Here is a 26708-nt window from a genome sequence, read left to right on the forward strand (position 1 = left end):
GAAATAGTCAGTGTAATGATTCATGTGAAATGGCTATGCCTAGTAAATTTATTATAATTAGGTTAGCGATAAAACTAATTTTTACATGGAGCCAAACTCCACCAACGAAATGACACAATGCTTATATCCAGCCATAAAACTGGCAATTTTGAAACAGCGACATTTGTCATGTGAAAACTGAAAGTGGACTATAGTTTTATGCGTGATTTTATGCACTTAATATTGCATGGTCTTACTAACGTTGTGTAGTGAAATGTTATGTGGTTTAGATGCCCTGGTCCCTTCCATGAGTTATCCTGTTTAAAATTCTGCGAAGTGACAGTCATATGAAATTAAAAAGAGGTCAAATCAACACATACTTTTATCAGAAAAATGATTTTGTTCCCTTAAAACACCATAATCTAACGGGATTTTTAAAATTATCAAAGCAATGACATACTTTTGGCATAATGCTGTCTGTATACTAGATGTTTTTGTCAGAGGAAATATGATTTTAAGAGCTCAATACTGAGGTTTATAAATCACTCTCTTACAAATATCAATAAAATAAAAGTTTAATAAATTATTATTGTACATAATATTTACAAATAAATCATCCATATTTTTATATATATATTTTAACATTAAACACCCATTTTTCTATTTACATAGCATCCTTATACTGTACAATGAAATGATAAACAATAAAATATAAATATACATTTCATTTTATACATTTTAATTGGAATATAGTATACATCTGTTAATACAGTTTTGTGATTTCCTGTCACTATAAAATCTTACATTACACAAAAAAAAATAAAAAACTGGCAGAAAACTTCGTATAATTACATTTGTGGGTTTAAGGTTGTTTAGTGGTTGAAATATGCACTTATTATGAATTCATGATTTGTTGTTTTTTCCGTTTTATTCCATACAAAATTGTATTGCTAAAAAGTGTTAATATTTTAAAATTATGATTATAATCAAGATTTTCCAATAGTGTAAACCATATGGTAGGGTGTAGCTTACAGGGTGAAATAAATTGTACCTCATATTTTGTTTATCTTAGACCTCTACACGTTACTCATTATATTTAAAAATATTTTACATAATTGCATCTCATCAATGGTTTTCATTCTAGATGAATTGACATTGAATTGTTTTGACTGCAGTTTATATATTTCATTTAATACAAACATTTAAAATCGTTATACCTTTTTACTTTCTGGCACAATCAGTTATTTAACAATAAAGACTTTTTTTACTATAATTTTAGTGTTTGTATTTTTAAATTATTAAGTTTATTTTTTTCACGTTTTATTTACAACTCAAAAAATAGTTACATATAGTTTAATATTATACATGATTATTTACATAACACAGCTTTTAAATAGATCAACAGTTATCCTATACATATTTAAAAACTTAGGCGATGTTACAAAGTTAAAATACGTGTTATATAAATTGTAAAAAGAGGTGAAACATCGCCAGACTCAGCGTAAAGCCTCTTCGATGTACGGAAGCTGATGGAGATGACAGGTGTTCCACGTTGTTTTCTGCAACAAGAGGTTTTATATTTACATACGTGTTCTGTCCGATAGAAATGTAAAGAATTTGAACATCAGATAAAATGTTTTTACTTGCTGGCCCTGTAGGATTTTTTTATTTAATAAGTATTATAGCCTACATAACATTGCATCATTGTTTTACTATGGTTTGAACTGTTTCAGCACAAAGTAATATTAATTATTCTAATTTTTGTACAGCCAAAATCTAAGTTAAGACAGTATTTGTTATCTTGGTTAAATTGCAATGTCATACATTTTTTATCGCACTTATTTTGTGTAAGTTATTTTTATATTTTTATTTTTATTTTTTTTTTACGATGAAGAAACTTAGGAAATATTGTAATAACATCACTACGACCATTCAGGTACATTGGATGGATACACATTATACTGTCGTGTTTTACTTCCAGTTTGACAGTTTTGAATGGGTAATTTAAATAAATCATTCTTTTGACCATCAGTTATTGAATATGTATGAGAAGAAAATGTTACAGAAACAAATCAACGAAAACCACTGCATTGAGAAGCTTCCAGGACCTTAAATTAAAAGCCAAACCATAAAGAAGGATGTGTCCTTCAACAAAGCATAACAAATGACTTACTTTCGCCATCAATTTCTGACCAGGAAAGTGCCATTATGATTCAGATTCCCAGCTATCTACCACCCATCGTAGGTTGTTCTTTTTCCATTTTGATAAAGATCCTTAAAGCCTTGGACGCTAATTTGTAGCCCAAAACCGTTTTACGCATCACCTCAGGATTGGCTCTAAGGGTCGTGGCATTTCTCATGGACAAACGTCATTGGTGATTATAATTTATTTTTGTAAAAAAATACAACCGACTTCAAACGCTCTAAAAAGAATGAAATAATTTCAATAAAGTAAACTTTTGTATTAGGCAAGCTCACGTATTTTAAGTCGGCGCGGCTCTATGATGATTTTTGATAGAAAATTAAAAGAGGGTGCCCATATTGCAGGTCACTATCTATAACTAAAGGTGTTAATCTGCATGTCTTTTTCATAGTTATGCGTTAAGTGTTATTTTATTACCGTAATCAGAGATCGGCATTATAGTGGTATTAGAGTATCTTTAAAAAGATTATAACGCATTTAAATGTTTTTAACTTGGAAAAGTAACGTTTTAATACTAAACTAGCTTCTTTTCCCTATCATAATATCAAACTAAATTATTTTCCTATTCATATAGAACATTTGTGTGTGTTATTTTCATAATGCATTTATTCTGAAGTAAACATAAAATACAAGAAAATATTTCCTTTAATATATAAACAAAACAGTTCAGTATGTTTTTTATATATTTATGTTATCCAGCTACAATTTATTGATTTTCAAAATATACACACAATATTTAATTTCAATCATATTTGCAGTTTGAGCCGCACCGACTTGAAATACGTGAGCTTGCCTAATACAAAAGTTTACTTTATTGAAATTATTTCATTCTTTTTAGAGCGTTTGAAGTCGGTTGTATTTTTTTACAAAAATAAATTATTTCATGATTTTTAGTGACTGTATAATTTTTTATGTATTAATTACTCGAGGTTTTTTGATAAGCAAAACTGTTTGAAACGATCAAAAGTTCCACAGAACAATCATTATTTTAAAACTGTTTGAGTCACCTGTTCAGGTTACATAATCAATGGGTATGAAAATAAACATTTTTTGATATTCCTTAAGAAAAAAAGAGTTGTCAATTACATTTTTTTTGTCCTAAGGACGCTAGGCACGAGCCTAGACCTAGGGGTTGCGGCATTATCACTTAGATAAAATCCATTGGTGACTTGGCGGGGGTCGAACCCGGGACCTCAGGGACTGAAGTCCCGCGCTCTAACCACTACGCCAGCTCCATTACATTAGGCCTAATGAAATGTCAGACATCATCGTTTCCTGCAATCGGTGTACTTCTACATTATAAAAAGAAATACAGTAACGTATCAATAAACAATATGAAAGTTATTCCTCAGCCACCAGCACTAAAATATCTCTCAAAAGTGGAAAATTGGTCGTTAACACGTATAGTACCTTTGGAAAATATTATATGAAAGATTGGTTCAGCTAAAAGTGGTGTAAGTCATGTAGGGGGTTTTGTTTGCTCAAGATATAGCCTAGTCGAAATTGCAAATCATCTTTCTCTAGGACTTTCCGAAGCAGGCATAATAGAGTTGATATGATATATTAACTGGGTAGAGAATATCAATAAACATTCCACATCTGCAAATGAAATATGTATATGAAAGATTGGTTCAGCTAAAAGTGGTGCAAGCCATGTAGGTGGTTTTGTTTGATCAAGATATAGCCTAGTCAAAACTGCATAATCATCTTCCTCTAGAACTTTCCGAAGCAGACATAATAGTATTGATATGATATAGTAACCGGGTAGAGAATATCAATAAACATTCCACATCTGCAAATGCATGTTTAGTAATTAAAATATTTAACACTTTTGACGATTATGCACTGTCACACTTCTTAGGTCGTGTAAGGAATAATTGCATTTAATTTATATTTAGACCTGTTTTACGAATGCTTTGGTTTTCACAATACACCTTTATTTGTCAATATCATACAGCTATTCACTGAAACATATATGTTTTTGTAATTCAGAATATTCTCTACTAAAAACAGAATTACTGTATACACAAATCAGGTCAAGCGTTAAAATACATTTTTTATAGTAACCAAAACAAAATGCATTTTTTTCAATGTTATTCATTTAGGCTCCATGGCAAGAAATAGTTTATTGATCAATATGAAGCAACTGTTTCATGAAGAATTGTCTGTAGCTTCATTTAAATGGGTTTCAACTAACAGCTGTAGGAATGTTATTATTATTTATTGCCTTCTCTGCACAAATGTAAACAATCTGCACAAATGTAAACAAAATAAGTGTTGAATATTTAAGGTTTTCAGAATTTTTCACCGAAACAAATATTATACTTAAACATAATATATAAGGTACCAAATAGAAACTTTCCTGGTTATTTTGGTGGTGGAACCACACTGATCGGTAAAAGAATCACAAAGAAATTGATGAACATACATAGAAAAAAAAAAAAACATCGCCACAAACAAATTGAGAACCTCCTCCTTTTGTTGGTAGTGGGGAAGTCGGTTAAAAAGCCAAACCATAAAGAAGGATGTGTCCTTCTTCAAAGCATAACAAATGACTTACTTTCGCCATCAATTTCTGACCAGGAAAGCGCCATTATGATTCAGATTCCCAGCTATCTACCACCCATCGTAGGTTCTTCTTTTTCCATTTTGATAAAGATCCTTATAGCCTTGGACGCTAAGTTGTAGTCCAAACCCGTTTAACGCATTACTTTAGGATGGTCCTATAGGGCCACGGCATTATCCCATGGATAAACACCATTGGTGATTCAAGAGAAAAAATCAAGACCCTAGGGACCACAAAGCCCGCACTCTACCGCTAAACCAGCTCGCTCTCACCTACCAAAGGTACGAGATATAAGTAAGCTTGTCAAATTACCAAAGAGGTCGTGAGTGTCCCCCCTCGTATAGAACTGGAATGGCTCGGACATATCACTCCAACCGTAGCGATTGCGAACCTGAGTCTGACCCTGGTAGACCGAGGACGGCTGAAGGTCGCCGAGCAGGAGACTGAGGGTGGAGGACGACGGAGGACGAAACCTAGTCTCCAGCCAGGGTCCAACCTGCTGATGGGAGTCGTTGATCTGTGGGGGTTAACAATAGGTATTAGTAGGTAGTAGTAATATGCTGCTGAGGGTAGATGTTATGTAGGAGATTGGCAGATGATTAGTAACAAAATGGTTAAAAAAGAGATAAGTAACATTTAAGTGACACGGGAGATGTTTTTTTTTTATTTTAAAAAGAAATACCATAAATTAGTGACAAGGGTGAGTTTTCAACAGGTAAAAAAAGATACATCAGTAACAGATGAATAACCAATTAGTGTTTTTATTATTTAAGGGACAATTGAAGAAATGATAGCAGATTTACATTGAAAAAAATTTAAAATTTTATTAATTGTGCTTGTGGACTTTTTGATATCCATCTAAATAGCTATGTTAATTATTTGATTATCAAATTTGATAGGTTGTTTAAGTTTTAAATGACATAGCTTTTCAAACCATCTATTTATCATTTAGCATAAGTTCAATGAATATATTTAAAGAATATATTTGTCTTTATTAAAATTTATGTTTCATAATGTTTGTCTTATATTTGTAAACCATTAAATTTTATCTTTTTAGTAATGTAGAATAACTAAAAACAAAAGGAATAGTGACTGGAACCCTACGGTAATTATGGGTTGGTTGAAAAGGAGTATGAACACATTTAAATGGATTTCCAGTGGGGATAAAATCGGTACACACATTCATTCAAATATAGGAATTGATACATTCTTGTTTACAGTAACCACATCAAACATGGTGGTAAGAGTAGAAACATGATTGTGTCTGTTATCGCAGGTCATTGTCAAAACCTCTTGATCAATCCGTGATCAATGAATGGAATCAGCCTAATGGAAATGCACCATAATCTGGCTACTAACAGCAACTGGACGTTCGGGGATTATTTATCCATTAGCCACTCACTTCATCAGCTTTGGAGGTTTTGTTTCACTCTGTCCAATCTCCTTGGATAAATCTTTGTAGGTAAAGCTATGTTAATGTAACAAGTATTAAATAAACTTATGCCAAATAATGTGCAAAACCATGTAAACCGGCGTAGGTTAATATTATCTTCACGATACTGCTGAAAAAAAAGTAATAAGCGATTGTAAAAATGTCTTTTTTGAACGATTACGACTTGACAAAGCCTACGATTTACTTCATATAAAGCAACCAATAAAGTATGCTTCAAATCATGATTTGAAGGTTAAAGAAATATTTATGCCAAAAGTGTCCTTACTAAAATCTATTACAGCTCCAGTCTTAATTTACCATTATTTTCCTGTAAAGAACTCTGCACTCCTCGAGCGGTGAGGCACTGTCCACTCTCCAGACAAAGTTGTAACTGTGAGATGAAGAACTGTATGGTGAGCTGACAACCCTCAGCTTGCCCGGCTTACCTGCAAGTAAAGCGATGATTCAAGAGGCAGCACTACTCTCGACTGTTGTAATGTGTGACTTGCTATTTTCATGAGTATGCATCGAGGTAAAAAAATATTAAGGTTAAGAAATTCGAAACTATTTCATGGATATTACACGAAAAAGTGTTCACACATAGTGAGGTTCTTGTCTGAGTTGCCGAAATTACAGCCTTCTTAAGAGGCGGATCTGCAAATGAGAATTTGAGAAATTGTTCAGGTAGTGGCTCTATTGCATAGCGTAAGCTATCTCTACAACCAATAGACTGGCATTGCCTCCATCTCTAATGGCCCAGTGTATGAGTGCTTGTAAATATTAAACAAGATAGTGCAACCCTTACACCATAGAAGACTCACCGGAAAGCTGGATAGTGTGTTTTGAGCGACCAAGTGGGTTCTCCGCAACACAGCTGAAGTTTCCAAAGTCTTGTCTCAGCACTGGTGCTAGTGATAGAGAGTGTCTGTTGTTGACTGTATCTGTAGAGTACCTCTTGGTGGCCACGACTAGAGCACCCTCGTGGTACCACAGCAACTGACAAACATTTACGTCTTACATTTACACCATAGCAAGCTAATATTTATTCCAGAACAGTTTTACATATTACTTTTGGCTGGACCTAAAATATGACGGCATTGTGAAAATACATTGGTGATTTGCGGGATTTGGACCCCTTGTCTCACTTGTAGAACACCCATTAGTGGTGGTTGTGAATAGTTTTTATAGCGTTCTTATTTTACCTTAGGAAACAAACTCTTTATCGGGACTCCTGCAAAAAAAATTATATGGGCGGAATACTATACTCTCCTATATTCTAGCCCGGGTCAAGGTCAATGGGTGGGAGAATTAATTTTCCAAGACATCGGGTTCAAATACCAGCAATCACCACCAGCATTTAGCAATGCGACAATACCGCTATCCTTTTGGCATAGCCTGAATTTAATGTGTAGAATGATTCTAAGCTAGAGAGTAGTATCCATAAGTAAGATGTAAAAGATTCTTTAATAATCAACAAACATCTTTGATTTTTTAAAGTTAATAATCTGTAAGTAATATTATAGAGCTTTTGCTGTATTCCCTCCTAAAAACACAACAACAAAGTTTATCATTTTTATAGACAATTTCCTGTTAAGTGAGTCTAAGCGTTGTTTGGGAGGATTACTGAAAACTTCTATCTTTATCGGAAAAGTTCTCGGAGTCGTGCCTCATAGAATGAGGATTCTTTAGTTTTAGGAATTTTTAGTTTAAAACACATTCTTTGAAAGATTCTTCTAGAAAAAACTGTATAATTCTTGTTCAATAAGTATTTTTATGTACCATTATCATAGGATGTTTTGTTGTGAGTTTATTAAAAATACCTGATAACCATTTCACTCACAAAGAATAAGAAATATTGTTTGTGGTAATATCATTTATTTCGTTTATTTAATTAACTTATACTGTATGGTCTCAATAATAAACTGGTAATATTGCAAACATGTTCTTCAAAGGAAAATTTAAATTATTACTATCATTATAAAATCACAAGAAAGTGTTTAAACGAACTATGTTACATTGAACGAATTAAAAATATTTAATCGTAACCTATGAATTATGTTTATTTCAAAAATAGTCTCTTTGTTCGCACAAAAGTAAATCCATGATATTGACTGGATTCACCCAGTCGACCTATGATTTCCACATCGGCTATACTCATAAATCAAATTGAACTGTATTGATATTTCAGGAGGGGCGTTTTTATGCTCTGCTTTAAATTCCAAAAGACGTTATCATATTTATCATGGACGTTTGTTAATCATACCACATTGTTATTATTTTTTTTAAAGCTTTGTTCAAACAGTTTTATTAATGAGGTTTAGCTGAGTTGATTGTACATAGTACAGCTTATTTTTAATAGCAAATCTTTAAGGGTGTTTGGTCGCAAATTTTCATGTCTGATTTTTTGTTATTGTTTAATTGTACTAAAAATTAGAGATACAAATATATAAGAAAAAATGTTTTATTTTGAATATTAAGCAAGATATGGAGCTTGAAAGTAGTAAATTTTTAATCTTTGGTACCAGTTCACAGGGAGAATGGGTAATGCGATTCTCACCAAAATTTGCATTCAGGTGTGGAAAAATAAGATAATAATCACTAGCTATTTAAAATTAAAAAATTAAAAAAAAAATTTATTTTTTATTTTTTATAATTTTTTTTTAAAATTAAAAAAATTTTAAAAAAAATTTAAAAATAGCTCTTTGTTTTTGGGAAAAATGTATCTGTATGTTGGAATAACAAAAAATGTGATATGTTAACTCGTTTGGGCTGTGAATTCGTACCTTTGATGCCTTGCGCTGTCGGAGCACTACTCGGTGAGAGTTTGTACACTAACACCGGGGCTTAAGAATACTTTAACATCACGTAATTATTAACATCCTTTAACATTGAAAGAATACGTTTATCGTTGTATTCTAAAGCCCCGGTGTTAGTGTACACACTCTCAACGAGTAGTGCTCCGACAGCGCAAGGCATCAAAGGTACGAATTCACAGCCCAAACGAGTTAACATATCACATTTTTTTTTATTCCAACATACAGATACATTTTTCCCAAAAACAAAGAGCTATTTTTAAATTTTTTTTTAAAATTTTTAATTTATAAAAAAATTTATAAAAAATAAAAAATAAATTTTTTTTTTAATTTTTTAATTTTTAATAGCTAGTGATTATTATCTTATTTTTCCACACCTGAATGCAAATTTTGGTGAGAATCGCATTACCCATTCTCCCTGTGAACTGGTACCAAAGATTAAAAATTTACTACTTTCAAGCTCCATATCTCGCTTAATATTCAAAATAAATAATTTTTTCTTATATATTTGTATCTCTAATTTTTAGTACAATTGAACAATAACAAAAAATAAGACATCAAATTTTTGACCAAACACCCTTAAAATACTACAATATTTTCTTAAATATCAGGATTAACTTGTAAAAAGGATTGTTGTATTACACTGTTACGCGTATCGTATTATAAAAACATGATTTAATACATGTATTTCAAGCTATGTAATAGGTAAAATTTTAACAAATAACCCTGAGATTTAGTAGAAGAAGCAATAATGGCTATCAATTAAACGAGGTTTTGTCAAATGACCCATGGTAGAAATATACGCCTGATTGTCCCTCGGATCGTTAATTGGTTGATTCTCCGAGGTTAACATACAATATTCTTTCAATTTGTTGCTCTCAAACATAAATTTATGAGTAAAATTAAAGTTTGGATTATAAACCTAATTCCGCTTAACAATATTGAAATTGAACGTCAACCATAATATTCACCATAGACATATACGAATCAATAGACGAACGATTTGATTTATTGAATGAACATATAGGTTTCCTAGGTGATTTGCCATTGGAAACAGTCTATACAAGATTTTGTTGCTAATCTAGGATGAAACAAAACATGGTTACTCACATTGGGAGTTGGGTTTCCATAAACCGTGCAGACAAGCTTTACTTGGCTTCCCTCCGCCGTGTTCACCCACCCTTGCTCCACTTCTATTTCAGGGGGATCTAAATATAAAAAGATTACTTAAAGCTAGTGAATTAATGGATTGCTAAGTTAAAGTTCTTAAGTTAGAATTCATGAAAGGTACGTACTACCTTTGACTCTACGAATGGCAACGAAAGCAATCTTGTGATTGCATTACGTCTAAGATACTATCATAGGCCACTATGTAATATATTGTAAAACGTAAATGTGATCGGATGTAAAATCAACCGTTACATATGTCACAAAAATTATTAGGTTCTTCCTGACATCGGCTATCTTTGACAGCTATTAAATAACAGAAGCAATTTTTAATCCCACGGACGTATATTTGTAAATTAACTGATAGTTATCGAAGTTTTAGAATCTAGAGAATACATACCGTATACGTTAACACATCTAGCCGTACATCCAGCACTGCAGGTGGTCCCACACCATTGGTGGCTGTACACTGATACACTCCTGCGTGGTGACGATCTACCCTGTCTAGCGTCACCGTAGACCCAGGTTTGTAGAGATGGCCACTGTCCTAGCATAGCAACATACTGTCATGTTGTTATACTCACGTAACACATCTAGCCGTACGTCCAGAACTGCAGGTGGTCCCACACCATTGGTGGCTGTACACTGATACACTCCTGCGTGGTGACGATCTACCCTGTCTAGCGTCACCGTAGACCCAGGTTTGTAGAGATGGCCACTGACCTAGCATAGCAACATACTGTCATGTTGTTATACTCACGTAACACATCTAGCCGTACGTCCAGCACTGCAGGTGGTCCCACACCATTGGTGGCTGTACACTGATACACTCCTGCGTGGTGACGATCTACCCTGTCTAGCGTCACCGTAGACCCAGGTTTGTAGAGATGGCCACTGACCTAGCATAGCAACATACTGTCATGTTGTTATACTCACGTAACACATCTAGCCGTACGTCCAGCACTGCAGGTGGTCCCACACCATTGGTGGCTGTACACTGATACACTCCTGCGTGGTGACGATCTACCCTGTCTAGCGTCACCGTAGACCCAGGTTTGTAGAGATGGCCACTGACCTAGCATAGCAACATACTGTCATGTTGTTATACTCACGTAACACATCTAGCCGTACGTCCAGAACTGCAGGTGGTCCCACACCATTGGTGGCTGTACACTGATACACTCCTGCGTGGTGACGATCTACCCTGTCTAGCGTCACCGTAGACCCAGGTTTGTAGAGATGGCCACTGTCCTAGCATAGCAACATACTGTCATGTTGTTATACTTACGTAACACATCTAGCCGTACGTCCAGAACTGCAGGTGGTCCCACACCATTGGTGGCTGTACACTGATACACTCCTGCGTGGTGACGATCTACCCTGTCTAGCGTCACCGTAGACCCAGGTTTGTAGAGATGGCCACTGTCCTAGCAAAGCATCATACGGTTATGTTTTATGGTTGTGTTATAATGCATACGTAAATACAATTTTGTTGTTTATTTTTACGTTTAAAATAAAGTTTTGGTTGCACTAGTTATGAAAAGAATTGGACAAGACCCGAAAATGAAAAGTATTAACCTGAACAATGTTTGGTCCCTGTGTGATTGGAGCGTTAAAAATTCGTTTAAATTGTTATATGTATGCATAAAACATCAAATATATAAACGTTCCTGAACTCGATGACTTAAGTAATTTTGTCAGATTTCGATGTAGTTTGCCTTAAAGACGGGTGGGATAAACTTGCTTACCTTACTTGAATGAATTTGCTTACCAGCATGATCGGGCTATGTGAATTGGGTTTTACGGGACGGTTATATGGGGCGAAAATTATATAGTTCATTCACATCTCGGTGAGATGGTTTTTATCGTACTTGACCGGGTGGACACAATGTACAAAGGTTAATGGACAGCTCTCGTTTGTCGGTGTTCCTCAAGGCAGTTGCTTGGGGCCGATTTTATTCCTTATATACAATGCAGATTTGAAAGATAATTTGAGTCACTGTTCTTTACACTCTTATACGTATGATTCCCAACTGCTAATTTCTTATAAGCCCTCAGAAACAGCTAAGACTATTCGTTATATCAACAATGATTTAGAGAGTGTAAATAGATGGTCGGATGACCATGGTTTGCTATTGAACTCCAGTATTGAACTCCAGTGTTCTGTCTTGCTTGTAGATAGGCCATATTCGGGTGCCCACTCAGCGAATAGTTGTGTTGAACAGTGTATCTTTGTTGATGGCAAACCACTAATTTTAAGTAATATTCTTAAGATTCTCGGTGTTACTCTCGATTCCCAACTTGATTTTTCTCACCATGTCAAAGCTATCTGTAAAACAGTAACAATACGTTTAAAAACTCTTCGCAGACTAAGCTCAATTTTTCCATAACTTTCTAAGCTGGAAATTGTCTGTTCAACCATTTTCCCTGTTATATACTATGCTATTCCTGCTTTTTTCCTGTTGCCTAACTCGAGAAAATTTAATGATCCTTACCCGGCTGCAGAACAGAGTGCTTAGACTTGTCTACAATCTGAAAAAATTTGATCACACTAGCGAGTACAGATTGAGTGCCAAGGTGTTGTCAATCATGGGGTACTCCGACATACTAACTGTAAATCTGGTCCAACAAGTTCTTCAGACGGGAAAATCTGAGTACCTTAGGTTGGTGTTTATGCATGAAATCAATGAGCACAGTACTCGACAGGACAGCCTGTTGCACTGGCCAAAGACAAAACTGGAAACGGGGAAGAAGGGGTTTAGTTACTTTGGCCCAAAAAAGTATAATGCTTTCCCACCCACTTTGAGAGAGTACAGTTATACTAGGTTTAAGAAATGTGTAAAAGAAATGTTTACCTAAACTGTATGGATACTTTTACTTTTGATTTTATGTACAGATTATTGTATGGTTTTATTTACTTAGTTTGACAAAAGTTTTCATGAAAAACAGAGTTTGTACTTTGATGAACGCTTGCAAATAAAGACCTTATTTATTTATTTGTATTGCAAAATACAAATACCTTAACACTAACTTATAGTATTATTGTCATGGTATGTAGTATGTTTTTTTATGAATTTAAGATTCATTAAGTCGAGTTAAAGTTTACTTCTGCAGGTAAATTGCATAATGAAATTAGTTCTCACCTCGCGTTTAAGCAAACATTAAATATGTATGACATAAGAGCTTACTCAACTCTGAGAAAAGCGGGGCCTTAATCCTCCTTCACCAGAGATACCAACTTTCCTGAGATGCGATCTAGGAGACCATTTCCATCTTTTAATTTAACAAAAGTCGAATTAATGTAGAAAAAAGCATAAGAAATAGTTTCTGTTGAATTTGCACGAGTATAAACCATGGGGATGGAATGTCTAGTTGTATTAATAGTCAAAGGTATAACCTACAAAATCAAGACAGCGAGTGGTTAAAACATTGTATACTAAATGTATTTTTGGGAATTCACGAGTCTTTTAATAATTTATTTAGTTTATGTTACCAATTTATAATTCTAAAACATCCTAACCTGAGGAATCAATATGTCCCACTTGAATTTACATGAGTTACTCCAACCAACCAAAATTGATCCGAAATCAGTTTGAAAAATCCAACTTCCATCCAAGTAGTTGCACGCCAAGTGTATTTCAAGAGTGTTCATTTGGGGGGATTTAAGTTAATACAGATGAAATAGTATCGCATGGACACATTGAGCGATAGATTTTTTTCTGTCAGTTAGTGGACAATTTGCAATGCTATGACTTATATACATCTTTCGGGTAGGATATTCTGCGGAATAGGCGAGTAAGGGCAGAAGCAGGGTTTCTGTTTTCTTACCAAAGCCTACTAAGGGAGGATTTTAGAAGGGATAGTAAGACACGGAACTGGAAGCCATGAAAGTTGGCAATAACATGCCACTTATTGTCATCATTACCCTGTTAGGCTGTTCAATTAGACCAATAATCAGTGAAGTAAATATCAAACACTTAATTGAATGATACTGTTGTCTTTTGCAATTTGTTTTGATTGCTTTAACCACCAAAATAACAGATATGATTCATAAAATTAGAAAGCATTTAAAGACACATGATTTAGATATAGTTTTAAACTTTTGAGCATTCTATGTAAGCAGGTAGAGTATTTTGTTTTACTTGGAACCTGTATGAGATTTGAATCGTATCTTATTCTCTTGTCTACTTTATTCTAAATGTGTTTGTTTTTTTTTGTTTTTTTTAAGATGTCAATTACAATGCATTACCATGAAAAAATATTTATCCCAATAATTTTCTATTTGAGCTGTTATCACAAAATATAGCACGTTCTAAGGTGTGGAGTGAATTTACTTTTCATTATCTATATCCAAATTAAATCATGTATTTTGGAAGGTTTCAGGATTGGTTTTCCAGTCTTTTGTAAAGAATAATGGAAAAGTGAGGCATAATACAGGTTGAATGGGTCGATGTCAGGAAGTTTATAATGGGGACCTACAATCCGAGATAAAAACTCAGATCCTTGAACTCCTTTTCAGAAAGAAGTTAAAGAGAAAAGTTTATCTTTCCATAACAACGAAGTTGTCTTTGATATCGATAATGGTATTGGGAATAATTTCCTTAAAATTCATAACGTACTTCCAGATGCATTTTACGTCATATGCTATACATACGGGCTATCGTAGACAAGTAAACTGTAGTGATCACTATTCCAACTGTGGGAAAATAATCAAACTCTTATATCATGTTTTGTGCAGTTCAATCGCATATGTTTTCATTTCTTCTGTCATGTCTCTTTTCGACAATCACACCTATTGTTGATTACTTTGTTCCGAAGTTATATTGTTATTAAAGATGTTTGAAGTGCGTTGTAATAATATGTCTCGTACATTTGATTTCAATATTTTATAAGGTTTGGAAACAGCTAGAAAAGATTAACGTTTCAAAATGTCATAGAAAACTTCCAAACGCACCAATTTTTATATTTCCAACACAAATAAATTTATATTCTACCTTTTTCTTTGAAAACTCATAATAACCAATCGGTTGAACTAAATGCTTCAATACTGAGACATTGAATAAACAACTACTGTACTCTATTTAAATGTGAGGATAGTTGGTTTAACCCGAAATGTCAGACAAAGATTCAATCTATCATTGGGCTGTCATTTAATGATTATTTATAACATAATGTCGAAATTATATACCAAGGCTTAAACTGTTCTCTTGCAAAAATGTATAAGATATTCATGGTGTTGAAAATGATAAAACAGGTTTTAAACACGTATAACAAATATTATGCAGCTGCTAATCAATACCCACAAAACAAAATGAAACCTTATATAACACCCCGTGATTAGAGTAACCAATTTTATGGTTTTTAAGGAATTCTACTAAGAAGTGGCTTTGAAATTTATCTGGGCCTGAGCCAAGCTGCAGAAAATACCGCACGCTTATAATCAATTAAATATTTTGAACATAATACGCCATAATTGCATCTGAACAGTTTGTACCTTCTTAGACCAGAGCACGGTGGGCTGAGGGTTCCCTGTAGCAGAGCAGGTCAGAGTGACGGAACTGCCCTTTCTGGCGGTCAGTTGACTGTTGGCAGCAGTGGACACAATCCTGGGCGGAGCTGGAACATTCACGGAATTAGTAAGGCCTAAAGCAGTAGTTTTTTTTTATATATATATTTTAAAGCAGTAGAAAATCGCTCATGGTTAAAATTTCTGTTTCAAGAGGAAAACCAAATGGCTTACAATTGGCATTATAATAATGTAACATCAATTTTATATAATATTATTTTTTGCATACAAACCTTTGCGCTTACGTAAAAGCTACTAAACGTTAATTTTTTTAATCCTTCACAGCTTTTGTTGTCCTGGAGAAGAGTTGCTAAATTGACAATCAGCTGTTATCTACATTACCTAGCACGGAGACCTTGTGGACTTGGTCCTGTGACGAGATGTCTGCTATTTGACATATGTACTGCCCCGCGTCCTTGGCTGTGATGTTGGCAATCCTGAGGTCGTAGTCCCGGTCCTGTAGGAGCGACAGGCGGGAGTCCCGGGCGACCATCAGCTTGGCGGCAGTAAGGATCAGGTTACCTTTGCGCCACAGCAGGACGTGCGATCCTGGGGAAAACCAAGACTACTAAAGGGAAAACTAAGATTTGATTTCAAAACTTTACTTCAGGACTTTAAATTTTTATGTCGTATTACTAGGATAGTAATACAGTGATAATTTACTTGTTTAGTTCAACTGTTGCCTGTAGGGCGGTTGTCATTTGTTGTTTATCATTTAGGTTATCATTTTGCTGACCTAAAATTCACTATTTGATCATTACACCCCAATGTAATGAATTTGTATAATGCAAATACTTTGCAGCGTGTCTGTCTTTGCCTGTCTCAGTGTTGGTTGTAAAGCACATAGAACTGTATACAGTAGAAGGTATTGTTTAAAGTGAGAGAAGGGGAACTTTCAGTATTTTTTAAAATTTTTTGAAACTTGGTAGCTGTGAATAATGGTATATAATGCTTAAACCTCGATATTGTTTTTTTATGAATGAACCAAGAGTGACGCGCACTTTACGCTTGAAACTAATCCTGCATTGAATAGCCTCTGTTTTACAAACGTAGATCAGACAAAAACAAAGCTTAAAACACTCCATGGCATGATGTGGAGCATAATTTATGCTCTGTAGCAGCATTTTTAATAGTTAATTACATGCTGTAAAATGAGATATGATTTATTGGTATTGCTATTTGTGTGTTAAGAGCGGCAATGATTTTGCTCGTAATAAGACCTTTTTACGACCATTATTAACATATCATAACACACAGATTAACTTTTTGGTTGTACTATATAAAACGTCATTTGGGATATTTTTAACTGTAAATAGGTGATCTAGTTTTTTTTTAGTTTAATAACTATAATGAATTAATCACTTTCATGGATGCATTACCGGATGTGTTTTATAAAAACGCTCACAGTGAATTCAGCTGATTTAGCGAGCGGGAATGAAAAAGATGGAAATAAGCTATTTTTCGTGCTATTTACAGGTGTGGCAATGTGATCATTTCCGTGCAGTGGTAGAAAAGATATTTAGTAAAACTTTAAACCTTAACGGTGATTTGTTAGAGACATAATACTTTCAATCCCCACATTTAAAAATTCATTGGGTAAATTTGCTTGCATACTATATTTAACTGTATAGGTTTTCTGTGTGACACTTAAACCATACTGCCATTACTCAAACGAATAGTTAATCTAACTCTCATGTAAGTAAGCCGTATATAACGCATAACCAGTAAGACGGAAGATTTTAAGCAAGTAAGCCGTTAAAGTATCGCATAAACTTAGTTAACTGCGACGATGCGACGAAGTGTTTATTGATGCTCCAGTAAAGTTGAGTGTAGAGAGCTGGGATCGTGTTTATTCTGTTGCTGTTATATGATACTCGCGCTCCATGTTAGGCTTTATTATTGGCGTGTAAAATATAGCAGCATGCACATAATGCTCATCATGTGGGAGTTGTAGAGCTTAATACGAGATACTTGATCATCAAGTATGTTTAACTAACCAACCCGGCAACAGTTCGCTCTGGCTTAGTTGTGCAATTAACTCTTGAAAGTATTTCTCGTGCTCTGGTTCAGCTGTAAAACCAATAATTGTAACGGAAAATAGCCAAATAATAATGACTTTATCATTGATATAATATATAGCTGTTGTGGAAAGTTACATTCTAAATTGTTGTTATTGAGATTAGTTAACACTAACAATTGTTTCATTTGGAAATATAGATTGTATAATTTAGTACAGACGTGTTTTCATAGCTTAACATTTTTATTTCGTTTTTACACCTTTATCTATCTATATATTAATAGGCAAGCATGTTTCTTTAAAACCTTTTTTCTCAGCTCGTGTGCATCGCAGGGAAAATCTACGCATACTGTTAGAAAGATATTTTCCGGTAGGTGTGCAGAATCCCTTTAAAAATTAGAATAGGCTCAAAAATAAGCACACAATATTAATTTGAAATGTTAAAAAAATTAACATGGGCTTTATGGGTTGCTATAGTGGTGACGAAATAACAACGAAATTTACACACAGAAAATCAAAACAAATGTAAAAATTCCAAACACATGTTTTATTTACAGTGTGGGGTGAAAATAGCGAAGTCTGTACATTGGATATTTTTGGTTGAGTTTTCAACCACTGGACGACCTCTAGTATAATTAATTATTCAACTGCTATTCATCAATAGGATTACGTGTTTTAAACTTCAGGTACAATACTGTTTTATAGGACGGCCAAATAATATAAATTGTTCCGAGGTCAAAAATTTATTATTATTATTATTATTAAGTATTATGCCTGTCTCACAGTCATCTGCTATCATGAGTACTGCAATGTCACATTGTAAAAGAAATTTAAAGCAATCCTTTTCCTTTCAGAAGGGTCAGCTTCAACCAAAAACAAACTAATCAACTTATGACTCCACTCCAGTAGCTAATAATGTACTGTTCAGTCGTTTCAAGTATTTGCAAATACAAACATCAAAATGATTTAACTGTAAGAATAAAATTTTTTTTTATTCATAATCCTGTCGAGATCTGGTTTGTAACTCACCGAGATTTTCCACCGAGCAGGGTAGAAGCAACGTGTCGCCCTCTAATGCCTCATATTCTTGTCCTTTAGAGGCAAACCTTGGAGGCTCTGTTCCGACACTCTGCAGCCCTGCAATGGTAGTGCGAATATTAGTGAAGTGATCGTTTGGAATCTATTTATAAGGGTACTTGTAAACTGATTTAGTAGATAAAACTATAAAATCAAACTCAATTCATTGTTCTAATAATAATTGTGTGTCCAAATATGAACCCTCGAGGTTGGGTTTCGATTTTTAAATGTCCATTTTACTTTACACCATTTCATTACTGAGATGATCGTTTACTTACTACTCATTTTATTACTGAGATCATAATTTTACTTTGCCGCATTTCATTACTGAGCTGTTCATTTTATTTAACCGAATTTAATTATTAATTGACATCATCATTTTACTTTAATATATTCCATTACTGAGATTATCACTTCGGATTTCAATTTACAGATCTTCTTACATTCCCTAAATTTCATAATAATTAAGATGACCTTTACTAAATTTCATGACTTGATTAAGGTCATACAGTGACTATTCGGGATATTGCGTCACACACTTTAATATTATCATTATTTGCCAGCTTAGCGTAGGGTCTAGTGGACTTTGGGAAGGTTTTTGTGATTTAATTCAAGCCTGAAATCACTGCACACACAAATGCCCAATGTTTGCGCAGAAACATTTGCTACAGGTAAATATTTACCTTTAGTAAATGTGTACAAACATTAAGTATTTAAGTGTGCAATATTTCAGGCCTAAATGAAATCACAAAATATGCTCTATTTTGTGAAGAATGTACTTCGTCCTGAAGTCGATCATCCAAGTGTTAAACTTTGATGATTTAAATATGGTCAGAAATATAGACTAATTGGTGATTATAATTGCGTGAATAAAGTTATGATGAAATATTAATTATATAAGACATTTCTTTTATTTACTTTCCGTACAAAACAATGCTGCATTTTACGTACAATGCTGATCAAGAAGTTATTTAAATATTAATTGAATAACTTAATTTTATTTAACAACCTGTGCAAATGGTATGTAGATATTTTTTCGTAATACTGTAGCAAAAACAGCCGTTTTGTATTAATGCGTTGCGGGTCTAAATTAGCGTTTTTAATCTCTAGGGAGTAAAAATCTACTGTTGTCAACTCAGTTGTAAATTTTCCCAATTGTCTTTTTAACCCCCGCTCATTTTCCGACATTAGCCTCAATCGTAAAACTTGACCTCGTGTCGAAAAAAGTCACTCTAGGCCCTAGTGATATACTATTTGATGTATGACTCTATAAACAATATGAAAACAATGATACAATATAAGATCAGCAATTTGCATGAATTAGTACTAACATGTTTATTACTGCGTCAGTTTATGTTTTTTTTTTTCAATTTTAATAACCGACGCAGCAGATCAACTACTGTAAATCCTATCCCATCTGACTCAGCATTAAATGCCGTGTAAATTATTACTGCTGTTTTACATATTGATCTGCAATATGACAATGTGCAGCAAGTATGTTAATGCATTGTTTTCATTACCGTAAATTTACAATGTGCCGTTGATTTGTTTAGCATATTAGCAAAAACAGCAGTGTTTCAATTTAGTACTTCTGCTACTATTAGCGATAAAAATCAAGCTTAGGGAACATTATTCATTAATAACTACTAGCACTCGTTTATTTTTAACGATCTCAAAACGGAAGGTAAACAGGAAGCTACAAGTGTTTCGAGTACTAAACTCAACTCGATTATCACTTGAGAATTATCCGTTACTTGGTGATCTTAAATAGCTATGAACACTCTAATATGGGTTTGAAAATTTTAAAAGTTTTTTTAACCCGTATACACTTTTTTACACGTGCTAAAGATATCTTACAAACTGCTTAAATGTTTGCGTTTTCACTTCCGAAAATTACTACAAATGTTTTACCAACAAAACTTATTATTAAAACGTGCCTAATATGTAGATATAGAAATAACCTCAAATGATAAGTAAGACAACGTGAGTTGAAGACAACTCATGTTATTACTTATTATACTTCTTATCAATAGTGTTATTATTACTACCTACTTATTATTACTTCATATTAACTTGTTATACACATAATACATATTTCAAGGAGTCAGGCATGGCACGATGAGTATTAAGTGATAATAATGTTTAACCTAATGTTTCACCCTTCTTTAAAGGTAAGTGTACATTAGTCGTTTTGCAAACAATGTTTGTTTGCTGGTTACAATACCAGAACTAAGGTTAAAATAAAGATATTCTATTTTATTCAATTGATTTTAAAATTAGTAAAACATTAAGAATAAAGTCAGTGCTGTTTTGGCCTTAACAACGACATTCTAACCATCATCTATCCAATTGGAAAACTACCATAAATGTGTCAAAAAAATGTACTATATCAAGGAATATTTATATACAATAACATTAAAATTTTTGTCATGTTATTTTTTCATGTACTTACATATTCAATGGTTAATAAGAAGGCTAATAGTTATCAAAATGTTGGACATTCCTATTAACTTTTTTTGTGCACACGTACTTTGTAAACGGCAAATGCATTTTTAGTGTAAACAAATTTTAATTATGTTGATTAAATGTTGTTTAAACAACACTTTAACAGCACCTTACAAAGTGTTTGTATAGAACCCCATGGCAATCTTGTGCAGTAGACTAATTAATAGATGGCTACAGTTACAGAACTGGAGGCGAGTAAATGTAGCAACAAACGCTGCGAGCTACTTAATATCTTCTGTCTGTGGACATTACAACCTGCAAACTGTTTGTTTAATGTGCAATATTACTACGCAATTACACACGACAAAAAATTGCTTTGTTCTTTATTTCTAGATAGTAAATATTGAACACCCAATTATCATATTGCACTTTGTAATGTTATCTTGAATATGAAAACGATATTTTGCACAATACTTATATTTACTATCGTGGTTACAAAAAAATCTCGTTCAAACAATGGTATGAGCTCATTTATGGATCACGAACAGCACACACGTAACACTATATTTTACACCAGAGGCTGAAAATTACTTTTTGCAGGAACAAGATCATGTTTCGATATCGATACATTTACCTCAAGCTCTCTTTTTTTACCTTGTAAATAAATAACTAAGTGATCGCGTTAAAACTCTATTTTATGTCTATACTAGCTGGCCCGACAGACGTCGTCCTGTCCCAGTGTGGATTTATGTCAAATGCTCGTTCATTTTCAAGATGAGTTCGTTCGCATGGCTCAATCATGTCCTGGTTAAAGTTCTATTAACTTTATAATGCTATTGAACATCACAGAATCAGATAGTTTAGTTGAACCAGCTGTTAAGATTCTTTAATTCCATTTAAATATGAGTACTCATAAGGTTAACATGGGAAACTCCAGAGCCACTGGGGCGGAGCCCTTTTGACGGATCTGCACCAAACTTCACACAAACCATCCTTGAATAATGCTTAATAATGCCTGAAAGTTTCATTACAATCTGTCGAGCGGTTTCGGAGTCCATAAAGGACAAACATACAAATATACAAACATACAAACATACATTGTACTTTATATATATAGATAAACCGTTATACAGTAAACAAACACTTAATTGTTTTATGGGTGCTAAGTAACGACAACGATAATTCAATAAAGTTATCGCTCATCTTTGATTGAAGCCTTCTCCTATTTATAAAAATATACTGCCCATTCACATTTTCATCTGGAATCTTTTTCAATAAAGATTCACTATTAAAATTAAGCCATCGACAGAGTGAGCTTATGTCAAAAGCTGATTTCTGTATAAAGCGTCAAAGCTTTATACTAAACCTAAAAAACTTGTTATCGTTATCTATAGCATTCTGTTTTAGTGATCGAAACCTTTGCCATTCATCAAACGTCCGTTAATTCTTTTTTGTATAAGCGGTAAAAGCAGTTGACATCAAATAAACACTTGAACTTCAAAGAAGAAGCATAATAAACGTTGAATTATTTACTACATGTAAAAAGGCTCTCTAGGCTATTGGGTCATTTAGTGTGTGAATCGCATCATTTATATTGTGTTTGCTTAACTATTTCCACTACACGGGCTCTATATGAACTTACAAATTAGATGGCATTAATCAAAGTAATGTTAGTATAAAGCTTGGTTTAACTTTTTTAACTACATAATGTTCTACTCCTACGATTAAGACTTAGAACCAATTAATAACCAACTAACTAGTGCTAACTATCGTGTTGAACTAGTGATATCTATCAATATGCTATTTTCATAGACCGTATTACAATAAAGCTTAAGACTACAAGGGAAATATTAATTTGCAATTGACATTCAGTGAATTTATAATTAATTTAACTTTCTGTATTACTTGGACTTCTTAACTGGGTATGATCAACATGTTTTACTATTATTTATTATGGAGTACGTATTTTCTCCAATTTGTATTTAGTCAAACAAGTTAATAACAATATTACAATTTGCGAAATAAATATGGTTTATTTTTGATTTTCAAGCTTTGTGTACTAATCTTGTTATGTTTTACATAATTTCTCACCTGGAGACGGGATTGTCCGTAGTTGGTTTTTACTAATTTTTATAGAATTGACCGCAATAACCCCCTCAAATAACATTTATTTAGTTATACTTTTGGTATATTTATAATTGTTATATTGTTAGCATTCTTGGAACATTCTTTTAATGAAATATATTTAACTGTAAAACATTGCTGACTAATTCAAATTAATCTATTTCGCATACGTATTATATTAGGTTACGAGGGTTATGTAATATTAGTTTCTAGATGTTTCCAGAAAAACAAGAGTTTCCGGGCTAATGACTGTAGTCGTTACATTTTAGGGCCATTTACATATAAAATACAGTGGTTTACATTTAGTATATGTACACTTACGTGTAAGAAATATTAATAAATTCCTTGATAGGAAATGGTCGTAATTTGTATTGTATCAATCGAAAATGTTATTGTTTCTGATCCTCACATCAGGTAACCAAAAAATACTTAATGCATTAACATTTATGTTTTCTCAGTTTTGTTGTGAGTGTAATTTTCTGTTACTATAAACATATACTAACAACTAAGAAACTGGAAAAGTAATATTTTTACGTATTAAAATATTACATAATTTGTCGCTTCAACAAATTGTGTCAAACTTCACTATAATCTTAAAACTTCATTTCACTTTAACCTTAATTCTATTTAAATAGGGAATAAATGTGATATTTTTAAGGAGATATTTTTGTGTAAATCCATTCAGCAAATGGAAATTCACTTAGTCTGCAGGTTTGCTGAGGCGGGGTATTTTTTAATGTGTCCTTAATAATTAATTAAACGTATATAATAAGCATTATAATCTACTAAGCACACACCGAATATATTTAATCTTTTAAAGTAGTCAGAAAAGCTACGTACATACGATAGATGATATAAACACAACTCTGAACATGTTGTCGGGGCCGTCGCGAGTACACCACTAAACGTTGACTCCCCTTCACCCCAAAAATAACACCCTCACCGACCCCCTACATTTTCTACCCCCCCCCCCTCCTTCCACTGAACTACAACAGCGGACATCAAAAACTCGTCATCCCTCATCTACATGTCGCTGAGGGTCTCTATTATGTGTTTTCGCCTTTTCGTTCCCCAAAGGAAGACGTTAAGGAACCGTTTTATTGAGTATATCATCCATTTATAGCACTTTTCAGGGCATTCATGCATTATATTGATCTAATAATCGTTTTGAGGATATGTTTTATACGTTGTTAGTTGGCACGTTGCAATGGTTTCAAAGGTATTTTTGATAACTTTTTGTTTATATGGCTGTTGTTTATATTGTACACTTAGAAAATGTAATTTCGGAATAACTTTAATAGGCCTTAGCCTAATTGACATACTATGGATAAGTAAACTTGTACTACCTAAATCTGAATGATAATAGACCAATGGATAGACTTTAATTAGAACTCTTAAAATACGACCAACAAAATTTAAGCTTTACAAAAATGGATCTGTTAAAAAATATTTAAAATAAAACCTCTTACTAAATGTTCTTTAGCAATGTGTTAGTATCGTCAGTAGCTATTGATATATCGATGCAAAATTAATGTCATAAAGATTTTTGAACAGGTTATGATACAGTGATGATATGTTGATAAACACGGTTTTTTTAAGTAAACTTGCAGGAAGAAAATTCCGTCAAAACGTTTGTTGGTTGTTATTTTAAGGGAAAATATAAAGAAATACTACAGAATGGTAGCAGTAATTTAAAATTACGGCCAAAAGGGTGTCTTAATATTATTCGGTCTTAAATATCGAGAAAGGCGTTTAGGCATAAAGTAAACCAATGTTTTATTACAGATTAACCTCCCTATATAATTTAATTCTTAGTGTTGTTTCCTCTGAATTTAAACATGCATTTCATATAATAATGTTACTTACATAAATTTCATTGAATTGTGAATATTGTATGATAATCATGGTTTCAATAAACTGCAATTCTTAATATTGTAGTAAAATGAAGTGTTGTTGTTAACCAGTAATCGTTAGTTTATCATCCCTTGGTGAAACATAACGAATTCAATCAGTGTCGTCCACAATCACGTTGTAACTCCGCTGAGAGAATGAACAATGAGTCAATCTTTGCTAAATGTCTGCGGATGAAACTGCCAAACTTTTTATATTTGTTTTATATATTTTACAGCAATTTAAAAACTACTATAGTTTAATTTTGGAAAACGCACTAGATTCTTATTATTTTGTTAACAGTGACAAAATAATAAAGTTAAATAAAAGTTATTAAAAAGAGATTAACAACTTGTTCATTACAGTACACAAGATAACGTATTTTTATTATTACAGAGCAAAAATAATTTTCTTTCAAATAAGTAACAGTGGCTTACCAAAATAATAAATTATGCAGGTATGTAATAATATTTTCTTTTGAATTCCTCAGACTATTATTTTTACATTCCAAATTCTGATTATGATCTGTCTAGATTTACTGCTTTAAATTAAAGAAAACGTTTTTAAATTTTAAAAAAATAATGTCAGTATCGTAAATCAGTTCTGAAATACAATATTATTTTTTCGCTATGAACCTTTTTTATATTTGCAATGATTTAAGAGAAAGTGAACTCCAAAGTCAGTGTTCCAGACGCAATTCAGCTACAGCATTGGAATTGCATTTACGAGTATGTAAGTTAGTTAGTTAGTTTCGAGATGTTTCAGTACAGGGAGCCGAAACCCCACCTCAGCCTGCAAAACATAACGAACTAATGCAGGGTTTGAACTACTGTAACACAATCAATGTCAGATTACAGCTGTAGAAGCGATTTTTTTATGATGACTAAGCCAAATAGATTCTTATCTTTTTGAGAAATTCAACAAAAGGTATAAAACATCTCACTCGTTGGGCTGATAGATAGTAAATAGAAATCTTTTGGACGCATATGAAATACTCTTTCGAATAGTACTTTTTAAACCCTAATTGACAATAATTTGACAATCACAAATTTATGATAAATAATGTTAAATAAAACTGAAGGCAAAAGAATTCCTTACATATAATCTGTACAGTAAACCAAATTATTAGATTAATAAAAAAATCTATTTACTTCTGGTGACCTGAATCAATGTTTATACATTAGACGTTTGGATTCATTTAATTGTATGTATTAGTATTGAAAATTGGTTAATTGTTATTAAAACATTATACTGGACACTGTACCAGCCTAATGTATTCTATATGTTTATATATAGAAATATTTTGAAAGTGTTATGTTAATGAACATTTTAGTTGTTCCATTTATATGTAAAAACATTATATTTTACTATTGGTTGCATGGCTTATTTAAGTTTACTTTTGATGTAAAGATTTTTTGGTCGCATTCTT

The 26708-nt window shown here is 33.0% G+C and overlaps 1 protein-coding gene across 1 annotated transcript; it reads right to left on the reverse strand.

Moving 5' to 3' along the window:
* Positions 1–1384: 1384 nt before the first annotated feature.
* LOC129000541 (hemicentin-1-like) lies at positions 1385–24265 on the reverse strand. Its single transcript, XM_054427503.1, has 13 exons — positions 24230–24265; positions 18773–18880; positions 16069–16275; positions 15655–15776; positions 11468–11587; positions 11292–11411; positions 11116–11235; positions 10921–11059; positions 10104–10201; positions 7002–7176; positions 6499–6626; positions 5061–5265; positions 1385–1538 (listed from the first exon to the last, which is right to left on the reverse strand). Exons 1-13 carry the CDS (start codon positions 24261–24263, stop codon positions 1438–1440), a joined length of 1677 nt encoding a protein of 558 aa, XP_054283478.1. The 5' UTR covers positions 24264–24265; the 3' UTR covers positions 1385–1437.
* Between the last annotated feature and the right edge of the window lie 2443 nt (positions 24266–26708).

This window comes from Macrosteles quadrilineatus, unplaced genomic scaffold, assembly GCF_028750875.1.
Source record: "Macrosteles quadrilineatus isolate MER2022 unplaced genomic scaffold, UCM_ALF_1.0 Scaffold_8__2_contigs__length_117827958, whole genome shotgun sequence".
Taxonomy (NCBI): domain Eukaryota; kingdom Metazoa; phylum Arthropoda; class Insecta; order Hemiptera; family Cicadellidae; genus Macrosteles; species Macrosteles quadrilineatus.

Coding starts and splice junctions, on each gene's coding strand:
- LOC129000541 (XM_054427503.1), bottom strand. CDS start 24,263: ATGTTCAGAGTTGTGTTTATATCATCTATCGTAT. Junction 16,276..18,772: donor CTGCTCGGTGGAAAATCTCG/GTGAGTTACAAA, acceptor GGTTTTCCCCAG/GATCGCACGTCCTGCTGTGG. Junction 1,539..5,060: donor GGACACTCACGACCTCTTTG/GTAATTTGACAA, acceptor CTCTTGTTGCAG/AAAACAACGTGGAACACCTG.